This window comes from Empidonax traillii, unplaced genomic scaffold, assembly GCF_003031625.1.
Source record: "Empidonax traillii isolate 1590-97213 ecotype Southwest subspecies unplaced genomic scaffold, ASM303162v1 scaffold707:size593822, whole genome shotgun sequence".
Lineage (NCBI taxonomy): Eukaryota > Metazoa > Chordata > Aves > Passeriformes > Tyrannidae > Empidonax > Empidonax traillii.
The window spans coordinates 296,631-314,013 of NW_020955900.1; the positions used below are offsets into that span (position 1 = coordinate 296,631).

At 38.0% G+C, this 17,383-nt stretch overlaps 1 protein-coding gene across 1 annotated transcript in view; it reads left to right on the plus strand.

The window, feature by feature from the left end:
- ACTN2 (actinin alpha 2) overlaps nt 1–17,383 on the plus strand; it is a 67,391-nt gene that overhangs the window by 19,745 nt on the left and 30,263 nt on the right. The window contains exons 2-7 of the mRNA XM_027900092.1: nt 2,718–2,832; nt 4,132–4,251; nt 10,039–10,125; nt 10,803–10,890; nt 12,950–13,028; nt 15,857–15,938. Coding sequence (XP_027755893.1) covers nt 2,718–2,832; nt 4,132–4,251; nt 10,039–10,125; nt 10,803–10,890; nt 12,950–13,028; nt 15,857–15,938 — 571 coding nt within the window. The remainder of the gene's footprint in view (nt 1–2,717; nt 2,833–4,131; nt 4,252–10,038; nt 10,126–10,802; nt 10,891–12,949; nt 13,029–15,856; nt 15,939–17,383) is intronic.

A 17,383-nucleotide genomic window follows, 5' to 3' on the forward strand; every position in this document is an offset into this window, starting at 1 on the left:
CAGATTTGTAGGGTACTATATGCTGGCTGTATCTTGATCTCCAGGACTTAAACGTGCTTTGAATTGTTCCTCAATAACTATGAATAGAATTGTTAGTTAAAGCCAAAGCCATGAGAACAAGTGGTATCACAATAAGAATAGAAGGATGAGGGTTAAATAAAATGTGGATTGTGGAAACTGTTAAAATTTGCAAGTTAAGTTTTGCAGTAGCCTTTGTGAAGTCACGAATGGATTGCATCACTGAAACGCAGTAAACACTTCCCTAAATATAATTTTTATAACCATGTTTAGTCCTAGGAAAAATAAGCTAGTTTGGAAGGCACCACACAATGAAGCAACCTTGTAGGTAATTCCAAGTTTACCCTTCAGAATGCTATGAATGCCATTACTACTGGAAAGAATCTTAAATAACTACAGATATAAAAAAAGCAGATCATAAAACCAGTCTGTGTCATCAAACTATTTATTGAAAACAGCTTAAGTCAGCAATAGCAGCATCTTTCCCCTGTTTATTTCACAGTGACATTGACTGCTTAGTGTTTCCATAAAATGAACAATACTGAGAAAATCATTTGCGTCTCAGTAAATTCAGTGCCGTAAAAATGTCCATTTTCAAGAGAAACTATTTAAATTCCTTAAAAATGTCATGATCTTTGTATAAAACTTATGTTTTGTGTCTGTCAGTGCAGCATTCAGTAAGTTGAATCAGCTGTTGTAGAGCCAAAGTAGAGGACTACAGTGAGATTAGAGGTGGAAAAAATTCCAATTTTCTTTATGTATATATAAACATAGAATCATAGAATCAACTGGGTTGAAAAAGATCTCTGAGATTATCAAGCCCAACCCATGATCCAACTCTGCCATGGTTACTAGAACATGGCACTAAGTGCCACATCCAGTCTAATCTCAAAAACCTCCAGGGACCTCTGCAGTGAGCCAGGACTGTTGGTAAATGATGGAGAGCGGCTTGGTGAGCTCTTGCGCCAGCTCCCCCATCATCCTTGGGTGGATCCCATCTGGTCCCATAGATTTGTGAGGATCCAAGTGGCTCAGCAGGTTGCTGACTCTTTCTTCCTGGATTATGGGAGGGCTATTCAGTTTACTGTCTCTGTCTACCAGCTCTGGAGGCCAGTTGTCCTGAAGACAACCTGTCTTACTGTTGAAAACTGAGGCAAAGAAGGTGTTAAGTACATCAGCCTTTTCCTCATCTTTGGTGACTATGTTGCAATAATATTATTCCTTCCAAGATGCTTGTAATAATTTTTAGTGTTTGCAAATGACTTAATGTGGTGCTAAGCCTTTTTAGATACATATCACTGGAGTAAGATACTGCTTGAGGCAGACAAATTAGTCTTATAAACTAAATCCTAACCCTATAATGATCCAAACCAAATGCCATCCTAACATTCCGTCATGTCATGCCCTGAGGGTAGGGGTGCCTAGTATCTCTGTTGTGGTGATTGACACGCTCTGGTTTCAGGTCTCTTGTGAACTCAGTAAAGCTGGTTACCTTAACATGAGGAACGTTTTACCTTCCTGAATGACTGCTTTTCAAGCTAATATCCCTTTATTGAAATAGATGCATTTGCAGGGAAGCTTCACCTGTGCCTATACTTATCCCCATCTGCACGCAGAACAACTTACGCCTTTACCTACAATCCATCCTCTGCAGGTCAACAGGACCCCTGCCCAGAACCACTTCCAATACTTTAATTTCTCGTCTCCTTTTCCTGGTACCTAGAATTAAGGATTTAGCTGCACAGCTCTGCCATATCCATAGCACTTCTTGCTTCCTTTCAGTTCAATAGGAGAATTTGATAAAACTTTAGCAAGCTGTTCCTTGTCACTGTACAAGCACTGAGAAAAGAGCCCAGCGATCTGCAGGTCAATTGTTCACATAAATTGGGTCAAACCCAACAACAGTAAAAATGTTATTCTTTAATAAAAAGTTGCATTTTTAAGAAAAGAACACTTGGGAAAATTCAGTCCATGTCTTCCTAAGGTGTGTTTAGAATTTACAAAGTTCAGTTCCAGAGAAAATTTTTGTCTTAATCTACTGTCCTTCCTTATTCTGTTTCTGAGACATCAGGAATTAAATAGTCTAAAAAACAATGTAAGAATAAAGAAGGCCAAAGGGAATTTCTTACCAACAATTGGGATATATTTTATAGTTTTAAACTATTTGAATTAAATATTTTTAAAACTGTGACAATCTGAAATAGCAAAAGAAGAGGAGTTCCAAATATCTGACTATTTCAGTTAGCTGAAGTCTAACTTGCTAAAATGTGTGGTCTTGTCATATACCTAAATACCCAGGTAAAACACCTAGTAAATACAAACTTGCTTTATATATCTAAACAGACACTGAAAAGCAAAGCGAATTTGTCAGAAGGCTGATCGTGATTGCTTTTGTGATCATTTTTTCCCTGCAAACCTAAATATCTGCATTTGTGTGCAAATTTTGTCTTTACGTGTAGATCTTTTGTCAGGAGATGCATTGACAAGCAGAATCTAGTACAAAATTGCTTCTATTCAAAAAATCCTTTGCATCTTCATCAACATTTGGAATGAGAACTTTGAACTCGGCAACATGAATGGGAGTTGGACATCCAAATCTCAGATGCAGAGTTGACTCAGATGGCTTAGCAGTTGTTTTGGAAAATGCCACGTTGATTAGTTGTTTTTTTTAATTACTACTTTTTAAATTACTATTACAGACATTTACAGCCTGGTGCAATTCCCATCTCAGGAAAGCCGGCACACAGATTGAGAACATTGAAGAGGACTTCAGGAACGGCCTCAAACTGATGCTCCTCTTGGAAGTTATCTCAGGTTAGCTAAAATGAAGTTTTCTATGCATTTACAGCACACTATCTGAAACACTCTTAAAAATACCAAAAATTGTTAACCATGTAAAACAGGAAACACAAACTCTAAGTGCATAAAAATATAAACAATATAAGCCAGTAAATACAAAGTGAAAAGTGAGAGATGAAACACACTGTAAAGCAAAACGGAGGAAAAAAAAGCTCTGCTTTCTCCTTGTCTCCAAAATTTTCTGGTTTGTGTGTGTGTATCAAGGTGTTATTGACGTTCTTGGATAAAACAAAAGCATCGAGGAACTTGCCTTAGCCCCTAACAATTAAAAAGCCGTTACACTCAGGTTGCAAATTCATTTTATTCTGTTTTTATTATAAAAGTTTTACTTTGCTTTTAATGACTTCATTGGAAAGACTAATGCTTTCAAAAGTGAGTGTCTAAAGCAAAACTAGATCAATATTTAGTCATAAGTAAAAGGTCTCATTTTCCAAAAGAGTGGAATATCCAAGAACTTCTTTTGACTAACTGATGTAAACTCACTATGTGACCTTTGTTATGTGCTGTGCAGAGGGACAGTCCCCAAGGTGCACTCAGAATGCCCCTGAATGGGAAGGGAATAACTCAAGTTACAGACACACAATAAAGGTGAAACGGGGCAAAAAGATTTTTAACACATCTTTATGCAAGATACAGCTTACATTTTTGCTGGAAATTTCAGTGGGGAAAGAAGATCTTCAAAGGATCATTCGTCTGTTTCCAAATTACTCTGCTTTGAGATCATTTGAAAAGATAAGTTTGTTCAGACACATCAGCCTATGCTCTGAAATGAGCTGCTCTGCAGTGCTGCATGAAGTTGCTAATGGCCTTTGGTTTTGGTCAGATGTGGAAGGAGGCTATGGCTGATCTGCTGGATAGAATCCAGCCTCTCTTTACAGTTGGGCAGGTACAGATGATGAGCTCTGAGAACATTCTGCCTTCTCAATATTCAGCTACTCTAACAGACAGTAGCAATGAACCATATGTTGAATAGCAGGAAGCATGCATATATCTTCCAGATGTTTAGGGCAAACTAAAATTTTGCTCTGATTTTACTGCTGTATCAGAAAGATCCAAGTCAGATGCTACAACATTGAATTTTCTCTTCAGGGTTTTGTTCAAACCCCTTTGGCATTCTTTCAGAAAAATACCTGTTAAAATAACTGCTATCTTAAAGGCAGTGTTCAGGGCACATCCACTCCTAGTTTCTAAGCACTTGTGTGTCTGTAGCAAGGTGTATGTAACAGTAAACACATTAAAGTTGTTCTTCTGCAGGGGAAAGACTACCGAAACCAGACAGAGGGAAGATGCGCTTCCATAAAATTGCTAATGTCAACAAAGCTCTGGATTACATCGCCAGCAAAGGAGTGAAACTTGTGTCAATTGGTGCAGAAGGTATGTGGCAGAGCTTGACAGTGCACTTCACTTGGGTCCTGGGCATTCCCATGGCAAAGAAGTCTGATGAGACCCTTGCCCACATTACATGGACTGTTTGCTATGTATGGGTGACTCAAAAATCCCTCAGTACTCATTGCTGACCTATAACTGAAAGAACAAGAGGTGGGAATTTGTGGACACCTGGAGAGGGATAGGAGTACAAATGAGCTCTAAGATTACTTTATCTCCAAGATTAAGTTGAATTGTCTGTGTTTCAGTGAGTATTAAGATAGTGAATTTTTTTTTTTCAGAACATTGTTTTTCCTACATTATTGAAAATAAGGAACTCCTTTAGAAACCAGGTTGGATTTTAGGGTGTGCTTTATCCAATATGAGACCTTTTTTATCTTTAGGAGATATTATTAAGACAAGACAAAGGCTGGCATCACTACCAAGTGGCTGGGACCTACTCCCATTTTTTTTTTAATGAGACTGACTGCAGCTGTGTTTCTAAAATTCAGATGCAGGGTTAAGGCAGTGATCAAAAGAAACTATCGTATCTAAGGAGAGACTGAACTTATGAAGAAAGTGGAGTGGGATGCCATTTACTAAAGTAATTACTTTTTTACTGCTCTGTTGTAGCTAAATACAGACGTGGTTGGCTAGCTAGATGCTGATAGATGTAAACTGAGCTAAAGAAGGCAGGCTATCACTGCATGGGAACCTACGCCTCCCTAGAAGATTCAGTTAATTGTTTAAAAAGGACGAAGGTCTGTCTAGAACTAGTTGCTCCATGAATATATTTGCATAATGCTTTTCGTAGCCATCACCATACAAAGAATGATGTAGCTAGCATGAAATCCAACTATTTTTGATTCCACAGCCTCAATGATGTGCTTCCCATGCCTTTTCTTTTTCAGACTCTAATATGTTCTTAAAACAAACTTTTAGCTCTAGCCTCAGTATCATGATGAGAAGGAGTCCTATATTCTATTCACATTGTTAGGCTTTTTTATGAGCCTCTTCTTCCTTTTTCCTGATTCCTGATTCCTCCGGGCTTATATACATATCCCACTTTATTCCACAAGTATTAGTCACCCAGTGTGTTCACCTTCTAGATCTAGAACTCAAAATCTCAAGAATTGGATTTTCTGGGCAAAGTGTTTGTTTGAACTCACTCTTTATTTATTTGAGACTGAACTGGGTGGGCCATCTGAGTCCATATCCATGCCATAGGCACATAACAGAGACCTTTTTTGCAGAGTATGTCACCAGTGGGGAGAAATGGACAATTCCCAAAGGCACTTCAGATGTCAGAAGAGCTCTACTCCATTTCAGAGGAGCCTGTCTCCCTCCATCAGTTGTATTGGCAGTCAGGGGCATGTGGGCCCTTTGCTCAATTAAAGTGGGATGGAAAAATATGCTGCTACCTTAAACCTCTGCAGTTAAGGTTCTTCTGAGAGTGACAAGGCATTGAATGGACAGCAGAGGGTACTGAAGAGACAATTCGTGGGTGGAAATGAAAATTGAGTATACAGAAGCCTGTTTGATAGCTGGTGAAGAAATGCTGAGAGTACAGAGTGTTGAGCAAATGAATGGTAGTTTCTGTCTTGTCATGCAGGGGCTCTAAGGTTTCCTGATGAAAAACAAAGAGTGTAGCAAAGGGAATATCTCGTGGGACAGAGCGGTCATTTTCTCTGATCACAGTTTGCACAAGGCTGGAATATTTAAACCAAAATACATCAGCTGGTATCTGCTCCTGAAAGGAGCAATCCATCCCTCTGCACTCCCACCTCCCTTATTTTGCTCTGCTTATTGCTGCTCACTGGTGCCAGGGTGCTCAGGTTAGGGATCAACGCTTGAGCACTTCCTGTATCACCTGAAGGCACAGCATCTAGGATAGCTCACATCAGACACTGAAAACACTAAAAATAACCCTGCTGTTCTCCTTGGCAGCAGCTGGCGTGAATTCAGATGCTCTGTGGTTTAGGTGCTTTGTGATGATTCCCTTTGGAAAGGTGGAAGGAACAAGGGGCAGTAACCTCTGCAGTTTTTCAGCCAGTTGCTGCAAGATTACTGTCCATGCTCTCAGTATTTATTCCTGCATGTAACAGCAGACTATAGCTAGTAACCCAAGGGGTTAAGGTCATGTTTTTAGGTGTTATTCTCTGTTTCTGGAATTCTCAATCTGTAAAATGGAGGGATTAGACGCAAAAATTAATTCATTAGCATTAAAAAAAAATTAAAATAGTTAAATTCTTGGATGGAAGCATGGGAGAAAAATCCACCGCTACTTTCATAACTTAGATGAAGAAGGGAACCTGTCATTGTAAGACATTACACTATGTCAAGTATGGCTTGATGCCCACATTAGATTACATCCATGTGGGCAGGAGCAGATAGATTTGTGTGCTTTCTACTCCTACTCTAAAGAGGCTGAATACAAAGCCAGCTCTGGCACAGATGTGCTTAGTGTCCTGTTAAGTTTACTACATCCCCTCTACTAAATTTGTTATCTAAGGCACAGCGTGGTGCTGATGCAGCAATACAGAGTCATGTCTGACTGGGTATGGTTTCACAGTGTGGGACCTCTGGCACCACTGTGTGTTTAAAGAGTCCCTGTGCTCCCTGGTCCTGCATACTTGCTCCCACACTTCACAGCCCTACCCTGTCACTTGGGCTGACAACTGTTGCTGTAACTCTGCTGAAGACTGGATCAGTAATCTGATCAGGTTTTAAGACACACTTCACATCCTTTCCTTCATTTGTTGCATTTTTCAGCATTGTTGACTGGGTTGTCGTTGTAGTAGGTTGGAGTGAATGCCAGCAAGGAGGCAGAACACGGTGTCCTTAAGGTTGTATTTTTATCAAAGTCCATAACCACTTAACTCACTGCCTCTGTGTGTGAGCACAGGGCATGGGGGCTGGCCCACACCCATCTGTTTTGGCATTCTCCAAGTTACATGGATGCTTGGAATACTTTTTAATTTCCAAAGCATAAAAGTTTTGTATCTAAATCTGCTGAGGATCGTTTTCTATTATCTGATATGCTGAATGGTGAGGAGCTTGTAGGCCCAACGGGAACAACTGGCATTTAAAACGTGGCCTCAAAACAATGATTAAACTGTGATTCCCGTGGGACATCAATACAAAGACCAATTTAGTATTTTTAAGGGGCCAGGGACATTCTTTAAAGTCATCATTATTGTTCTGAGCCTGACTTATTTGGGCTGCCTATGGAGTGGAGAGAGCTGATCACCTTTAACTATGATGCTGAGATGAAGCCAAATTTAGCTACTCTGATCTGTCTTGTGTATGGGTCTTTTTCTCCACTGGTCATGAAATGAGACTAGAGAGTCCAGAAGCTAATGGAAAACTGTGGAAAGTAGTCCTTATGAGCCATTCACAGTCGAGGAATTAGAATTTTTCCCTTAAGTTCTAATAAAAGTGCAGAAACTCTGTTTGTAAGGTGATTGCATCCTGAATGAAATCAAGTAAATATGGAGAACCACAGAAGATCTTTATCCTGTTAATTGAAAACATTCCTATATTGTTTTCCTGCGGAGCAGGAAAAATGTTAAAGACTAAATGAATATGCTACAAGAAGGTTGGAATAAAAAAACCAAAAAGACAAAGTAGAATAAAAAATGGAACTAAAACCTTCGAGAACTTACCACTCTGTTCTGCTTAACTTTTCCGCTAGGCAGTTTTTATTGTTTTCCCTTCACTTTCCCTTCTCTCCTTTCCTGCCCTCAACCCCACAAAGCTGTAGCTTTGCATATGTGAGGTGTAGGAACTATATTCCTCCCAGAGCAAACAGGCAGTGTTAAAAAATTAATAAAGTCTTCTACTGACCTGTAGAGGAAAATGATAGGAATGAATCAGGGTTTTTTTGTCATTGATACTTTTCAACATTTTAGCAATTTTTCTTCATTGTCTTTTACATGAACCTTTTTTGTGTTTTATGCCTGCAGTAGATAATGAGAAGCCAAAGCTGACAAATCACTTGAAAATTCTCCTGAGGCACAACATAGAAAATTCCCTCTCTTGCTTTTTCGTTCAGTCTGTGTGTACATATGGATATGTAAATAAAAAAAAAGATGTAGTGATTATGTAAATCTATGAGCTGATTGCCTGACAATCAGGAATGCCTCCTGAGTATTTAAATTAATTTATTTTAAATTTGAAGAAATTTGTTTTTTCTGTAAATATGTATCAGACATTAAAATAGAATGAAGTACTTGACCGAGGAGGAAGGGAAGAAAGAGCTACATGCTCTAATTTCTATTTGGTCTTTTTTGTCTGAAAGGGTTTAATTTTTGAGATGTGAAATGACTTGAGGTCTTTCAGGGCCAATAAGGTAGGATCCATGGAAGGCAGGCAGAGTGAGGTGAGAATTCTGGAAAATTAGTGCACGATCCAACGAGGAAAGCAGAAAAATAGCCATTCATATATAAACTTGAATTATCACACTTACTAATTATAGACCAGTGATGGGTGACATTTCCTACCACATTTGTTAATTCCATAGGTTCAAATGACAGCTTGTGTCACGTCCTACTGCAATTCAACATGTATCTCAAGTCTGGGAGACAGCAGCTGCCTTGTTCTGTAAAAGATGGCCCTGGATTCAGGCAACTTTTGAGTAGCAGAGTGACTGCATTTTCTGCTGGCACCTCTATTGCCATTTGATGTTAAATTGAGGAAATTCCTCAATCCTGATACAAGCTCCTCTTGCTCCTTCCCCAGAACACCAGTGGGCCCTCAGGCAGCCACAGCTGCTCCACTTTTTGAAAAAGGCTGGAGGTGACTTTCAAGTAGGGGAGCAGCTGGTGCCTTCCCCGCTCCACTGCTCCTTTGGTATGAGGTGACTGGAAAGTCAGTCTGCAGTTCCCATCTCTCATAGCCCCACCTCCTCCCTTTCCAGTGGTGGACCTTCATTATAGTCTCACTATGTTTTTCTGAGTCTCTTTACTTGCTTTTCAGATTGATTTAACATTGCCAACACATTCAAGTGGTCCGGCAGTACATTTTTTGGTGTTGAGAAATTTAGGTGGTATCACTTAATTACAGTGTAGGAGCACTGGATTCTGACCTGGCTTTACAGGTAGTTTCAAGCAGTCTTGAAACAAATTGAAACCTCAGAGGTAAAAAAAAAAAAATCTCATTTCTATTAAAGACACGTAAATGTGCATATGCATCAGAGCTGTAAGGTATTACAACCTCATGGCCGTGTTAATGAACGGCTCAGCAGTAAGCTGTGTAGCTTAGTCTCAGGAGGTGCTGTGTCTCTAGAGCTGCTCTTCATATCTAGTCTGTGCTGGCACTATAGGTAAATTCTCAAATATATCTAAATAGTATAGGGGAATTTCTGATTACTGTTAGTGTCCTGTAGTTTCTTAAAAATTGAGGTAAGACTATATTTTTCAGTTCCTTTGTATTTGAAAACAGTAAGAGTGATATTGTTCAAACTTTCAGTATTTCCCCTCATGCTCTCTTTAAAAGTCACCCTAAAAGGTAAAGATTTGAAACAGTTACAGATACCTGGGGAGAAGGCTTTTAGCATGGAAGTGTTGAAGTGGTCTTAGCCTCATTAGTCTTCAATCCTACTTGCCAGAGTAGCACAACCAGGAGTTTGTTGATAAATGAACCCAGGTGAACTCTGTGTGAATAAAAAATTATGGTAGAAATATAAATAATTTATTAGATGCAATGTATTATTTGTAGAAATCTACAATTAAAATAAGATTAAATTGGAAAAAACCATTATAAATGCTACCACTATATCTTTTTTTTTCACCTTAGAAATCGTGGACGGCAATGTGAAAATGACACTGGGTATGATCTGGACTATCATCCTTCGCTTTGCTATTCAAGATATTTCAGTGGAAGGTAATAGTAATACAATTATGTTAAATAACTAAGAAATCTGTTTAAAAACATTTTTATGTGAATTGTGCATACGTGAAAGGAGTGTTTTAAAAATAAATTTTTTCACAGGAGATGATACCACAAGTTTGCTACCTGGTGGCAGAACTAATTTCTGGAGGGAAAAAATAATTACTCCCCTTATCCTGACAGAGACTTTGAGCCACCTTTCTAAACGCAGAAGTTCTGGTCATGTCTCTCAGTTGGAGACACAGAAACATGACTACATTTCTGAGCTTCAGTGTCTTGAAACTAATTGCTGTACCCTTTGTGTTTAGTCCTATTTCCAACATAGTTTTTTAGCCCTGAACTGAGTCTACAAGCATATTTCATGTAGGCACCAACAGTCTTTTATGTCTAGTTGTATTATATTTATATTGGGTATTTTTCTCCAAATACACAGTCTGCTGTCCAACCAGTATAATTCCTTAGACTTCTAACATCCCAGAACTTTTGTGCAGGCTGAGACTCTAGTGTTAACAGACCTCTGTGTTCTAATGGAGCTCCAGTTGTCCATTTTATGAGTATCTTTAGGATTAAATGTTGGTTTATGCCAGTTTATGGGGGCTGACCATTAGAAATTAATTACTTGGGCACTTTTCACATCTTTCCTCTCTGTTACTCCCTTGTGTATTTTACAGAGACCTCTGCCAAAGAAGGGCTGCTGCTGTGGTGTCAAAGGAAAACTGCTCCCTACAGAAATGTGAACATTCAAAACTTCCATCTTAGGTAAACTTTCATTATTTCAAGATGATGACGCGATCTAAAAAAATTTACATCAATTTTTTCCCACAGTTGTGTAGGTATATATTTGATAGGAGAATTTTGCTCTTCACTTTCAGCTAGACTTTTTTTCAAATTATGGTGGTATATCTTCAGAGTCTTATTTTGGTTAGTCTTTGGCATTATCTGCTATGACTTCCATAGTTACTATCTAGAAGAAAAAAAATCCTACTACATGCCCTATGACCATACTACATTATTAGAAGTCCTTGGTATTTGGGAGTTCTTAAGTACTGCAGCATAGTGGCAAATGACTGCTTTGAAATGAGAGCCACTGCAGAGAGCCAAAGAGAGACTGTTCTGGCAAAAATACTGGTGTGTTGAGCATGCAAATATCTCATGGTGAATCAGTCTTTATAATTTTATAATGTAACTATAAGCAAAGAGCAGAAAATGCACTTAGATCATACACAACAGCAAGCAATACTTTAAACATACTTGTTTTCAGAATCAGGATCGTGACCTAAGTTGGAAAACTTAGTAAAGCTCCAGCCTCATGGTTCGGTGTTTTCATTAAGAGTTAGAATGGGAGTTCCAGGCCATATACAGGCTGCCTAGTTTGGGGATTTCCTTGGGCTGGTTCCTGAAGCTCTGCCAGTGACCTACTTCATTAAACTACATGGCTCACTGTTTAACCATGTGATCTTCCCTACCCTGAAACCCTTCTAGTACTTAAAACAGCTCTGTAAGAGGGTTTTTGTGTTTTTAATTATTTCTTAATGTGCAGTACCTAAAACACGTCGTGACAGAGAAGATACAGTTCATATATGCATTCCAAGATAAAAAATAATTGATTTACAGTTCCTGTATGGCCTTTCAGAGATCTGAAATTTGCTAAGTGTTACTTTCCCAGAATATACAAAGGTATATTTCATAGAACTTTATATGGATCCAGAGTACACTGTAAGTTACAGTATCAGAATCTTGTTCTGTGTATGTACCTATTCTGGTCTAATACATGATATGGGGAAAACACATTGAATGGAAATACCTTGATTAATGTTTGGGTGGATCAGCTCTTACAGGACTACCTTACAGCAGACTGTCCACATCATTTTACTTTATATCTTTTAGAAAAAGAAAAATTTGTTAGTTTGGTGCTCAGTTTGATTAAGTTTTACCTTCTGGGTGATGTCATATTATACAATGTAGGTATATTCTGCTTATTGTATTACATTTTTATTGGAGATGGTTCTGTTATTTGAAGGACCTACCCAGACATATCAGTGACAGGGATTTTAACAGCCTAAACAGCTTAGGCTCACACAAGGACAAGATCTCAAATTACAGACCCTGTGATTGCTTAAAGTGTTTACATAAAGTACCTTTCAGAATAATTGCTTATGGCTGAAAGAAACCTCTCATAATCTTTCCAAATAAATATTATTTGTATCTCCATTCATTGTCTGTTCTTGCCTCAAAAGGCAGTGAGTCTGAAGTAATGATTAAGTGTAAGAACTCAAATCAAAGCTGTGATAAGTGTGAAGTGTTTTAAATAAACTGAGCTGATTTATGATTTCTTACTTCTTGAAGCACAACATGGTTGTGCCACTAAAATACTCTGAAATAATTGACACTGAATAAGCGAATTGCTTCAGCAAATTCAAGTAATTGCAGGTTTGCTCTTCTTTTTACTTTTCTCACAAACATGTTCTAAGTGATTATGGTCTTTCATTTCTGAACATGTACTTGAGCTATCCTAGAACACTGCATGAATGAAGCAATTGAAATCAGGTACAGTTGCACAACATGTACACTACATTGGAAAATATATGGAGTTCTTAAGTGTGTATGGACTGTAGAGTAAGATATGTATTACAACAAAAGGAGCACAGTAACAGAACAGCTCAGAGGGATTAGACTTGACAGAACATAAGTGTCAGGATTAGACAGGAGAATTCCTGCTTGATTTTTAAGCCTTGAGCAAGGATCAAACTGTAAAATGCCATGACTTTATTAACTAATTTTTTATTTTTTTTCCATTTTATTTTTTTTTGTTGTGAAGCTGGAAAGATGGCCTTGGATTATGTGCACTTATCCACAGACACCGACCTGATCTTATTGACTACTCCAAGCTAAATAAGGTCATCAGTCTGGGTGGTACAGCATGCTGTCCTGCAGTGATTTGGCTTGCTTCTGGTTTGCTTAGCATGTTTTCTAGAAGACAGGCTCAGGAATGCATACTAATTCTGACTGACTTTCTAAGGTCCTTCCAAAAAAACCCCACTGACATGGAGGAGAGGACCTTATCCTTCTTTCCTTCCCATTACAACGGCTTCAGCATCTAATTGCAAATAACCTGGTCCTCAGCTACTGGGCAGTTGCTGAAGTCCTCTACACTGCCCAATGTGGATGTTAAATAAAACATATTGAATTATCCATTTACCAGTGATAGTACTGTACAGTCCATCCTGTTTTGTATCTAGTGTACATTACTGTAGATTGCAGAGCAGTAAACAGTGACATGATGAATAAGATTCCTTAGAACAAACACTACCCTCGGTAATTAGGAGTACACACTGAGTTATTAGTCTTACATAGAAAATATTCACTGATTCTCAGATTGTACTTCTACCTGTAGTTTCAGACAAGTGGAAACAAAGCTGATATCCTAACTTCTTTAGGTAGTACCTCATGGGGATTGCAAAACTATTTTATTACAGTGTGCTACTCGTGGCAAAGTGCACCAGTTTGAGAGGGATGAATGATGAACAAAGAATAATGTCAGAATTTCTTCTTCTTCAGAATCATCATTCATGAATAAAACATAAAAAGAAGGTGCAATGCTGTTGTTTTACATTAGGTTTCAATACATACATACCATTTTCTGCTCTCTGGAATGAATGCATCTAGAGGTCTCATATAAACACCAGTACAACAGAAAACTTAATCATGGTTTTAATCTGTTGAGTGCAACTTTGCATTGATGAGACTGGTAAAACATCAACTGTATTTTCCATTCCATGTCATTACAAATGGATTTTACTAGTGGAATCAACTGTTATTAGAAAGTCTTTTATGAAGGAAAAGATAAATGAATGAAGTGATATTATTTTAAAACTTAGTTTGCTTTATATATATGTTCAATTTATGCCAGAGTTCCCAAGGCATGCAGTGATGAAAATTAAATGAACTTAGTGCTGAACACATAAGATTTTAATTTAGGTAGCTGTTAGGATAACTGCAGATCTGAACTAAAGGGCAAAATATTAGCCATTAATAGCAGCTTGTTCTCTAATTCTGTATACAGCCTTTCCTACAGATAAACAGATTCATGGAATGATTAAGCTACCTGTCTTTGTGTACATGTGCTTATTATGCATGGCACAAACAGAAGTTAGTTTGATTGAATTTGTGCTTTGAAAAGTGGTACACAGTCCTAAATAACTTCACAGTGTAATGATCCTCTAGATGAGTGCTGAGAAAAGGGAACAGAACACAAGCAGGTCTGCTTCAACATTACTATTTCCCTCTTAGAGATTTCTAAAATAAGAACAGGTCAGGTTTCAAACTGAGGCTGAGCTGTGGCACGTAAAGCACATGCAGAAAAAAATCCTAAAATAGATCTTGCTTTTCTGACCTGGCTGTGTTTGATTGACTGCTCATTTTGGTTACATTAACAGCTGTCTTGGTGTCTTGTTTCTTGATTTCTTATCTCCTGCATGCTGTCCTTTCCTTTTCGCACCAATGCTTTTTGTGTGAACTTGTAGCTGGAAAGATGGCCTTGCTTTCAACGCCCTTATCCATAGACACAGGCCTGATCTTCTTGACTATGACAAGTTAGATGAGGTATTTCTTTAGCTGTAGCTACTGTGGCTTGTAGTTTTTTTAAAAAAGGATGGGTGATGGAGATCTCCAATTATTCAGAAGCTGCTGTGATTTTAAAGAAATGCTATACCAGTGGAGCACAATTTAGTGATGCACTTAGTATCAAGCACACAAATACGAGGTGCTCATCACTCATTCATAAGCAAAGTGTTTTAACCTAGTCAATAGGTCTCACTTAGATTTACTGCATATTTTACTTTGCTTTTCTATGTCCTATTTTCCCAGCCTCTCTGTAGACATGGGCATTGTTCAGAGTGCTTATAATAATTTACCAGTTTCCAAATATGTGAAAATAATAATAGCATTAATGGCATGAACTGCCATTTCTTGTAGGGTGTTTTCCCTCCAAGGCTCCCTTAGTGGTAGCCCCAATCTGACACACCCTTGCGTTGTCAGCAACAGCTGACAATGTCTGTAGTGTAAGACATGAAATGTCTGCTGTCTGTCTGAACTATGCTCACTGCTTCCTTTTTTTCTTTCCTTCAAAAACCAAAGTCTCAAAACCAGAGGAAGTGCTTGAATTTCCATGGCTCTAAAATTCAGTTTATAGAGGCATTACAGATTTTTATGTCCAAGCCCAAACTAGCAAGTTTTGTTCCTTCTGCAGAACAGTTCTGTATGTGCTTGCTTCTTCTCATGTATTCACCTGACCAACAGAGAACTCAGAAGTTATATCCCTTTAATATACTGTAGAGTTGGGTATAAAATAGGCAGGATTAACTTTTTTTGAACGATCTAGTTTAGCCTGCTGGACCAGTGGCCTTTACAGTATGTGTTGCTGCTGTACTTAATTCAGAATTAGCTCAGAATTATGAGTGTACACTGCATACATTATCTACGTTCCTCTCCAGAATGTATTTGCAGCAGAGTCCAAGTGGCAGATATTAGCTTATTAAAGTTTTCTTTTAAAAATATAGCAGCAGGTAGACCAAAATTTATATACCTAGACTCCACTTTTTGAAGAAAAATAATTGTGAATCCAGTTTACAGTTTGGAAAACCAGAATAAGTTTTAGTGTACCTACAGTAGTTTTGCTTCAAAGAAACACTTCTATCTTTGACTCGAACTTTTTTCTTTAATGCAGGATGACCCCATAGGAAATATCAACCTTGCCATGGAAATTGCTGAAAAGCATTTGGATATTCCCAAGATGCTGGATGCAGAAGGTGAGAGTTATATCTAACTTAAGTTTGTTTTGTTTATTAACAGGTCACAGTGAAATTTCTTTTTTTTTTTTTTTTTTAATCTAGCAAATTTTCAACATTTCTTCTACATGAATCAAAATGTAGCAGTCTGATTTGGTTTTGAGCAATATTTTCCTTCTTTTCCCCCATACATTGTATAATTTCCCTGACTTTTTGCTTCGTTACTGATTGTTTGTTATTGTTTGCATTTGTTATACTACTTTGAACCCTAACCTCAGCACATGGCCCCACTGTGATAATTGAGGTAAAATGCAGGATCAAAGTTAATCCTTGCCTTTATGTAATTAAAATCTAAGTATAATAAAAGTAAATATAACTGTTAGCAGCTCAAAGCATATTCACTTTTTTTAAAATGTTTAAATGAGAGGACCAGAAATACAACTAGAAGTACAAAACTTTCAGAATATCTGAAACACATGCTGCATCTGAAAGAGAGGTAGGTTGAGGGAAGCATTTTTTTGGTTTATTTTAGTTGTAAACTTTATGTAGCAATAGTTTTAACAAATAGTTTGTGTGTCTCCAATAATCTTTAGAGTTTCCCAAATTTCTTCAAGATAACCAAACTTTTGTGCTCTGGGCAAAAAACGCTGCCAAAACACTGGAATTTGCCTACAGTAGTTCAAAGCATTCATCTCCAAGAATGGAGACTCTGCTCTGCTGGCTTGTCAGTAATGCAGTGATAACACAGGAATTATCCAGAGCACTCAAACTGGCTATGTCCGTTCCTCTTGAAGTCTTCCGTAGCAAAGTTAGGCAGGGTGATTTGGAAAATCTGGATTGTAACCTCGTCGTTGAAGAGTGGTTTCACTTTCATGCTTCAAAACAAATTGTTTCCATATTTTGAATTGCAATTCCCCTTTCAAGCACCATTAATTATTTTTCTCTGAAACACTGCAAGGAATAAACAGAGAAGTGCTGCCTGCTTACCATTGAGCAGTTCCTACTAACATTCTCCTTTCTTCATTTTTTTCCTGTCTTCATAGTCTATATAAGAAACCCTTTATTTTCCTCACCAGATTTTCTGCACATTCTAGCCCTTATCTTGCTATTTGCCTCTTGGAAGGGGAGGAGGAAATGAAATTATATTCATGGTTACTTTTCACTCTCTTTACTTCCACTTTGTTATCAGTGGAAACTGCAAAGTTTTGTTCACAGCTATGTAAAGTAGACGTAAAATCAGTAAATACATCGGTCCTGAACTTAGAAATTTCACTGTTAACATTAGAAATGGTCACCTCATTCCTGGGTCCTTTCACGTCAGTATCTTTCCACTCCTTACATTGGCAGGAATCCTTGCAGCTTGCACTAGAATCATTCATTACTCAGCCATAATTGGTTTAAACCCACCTTTTTCTGCCTTTCTCTGTTACTCATTGAAAAGGTCCATTTTTACCCATGTACCCATA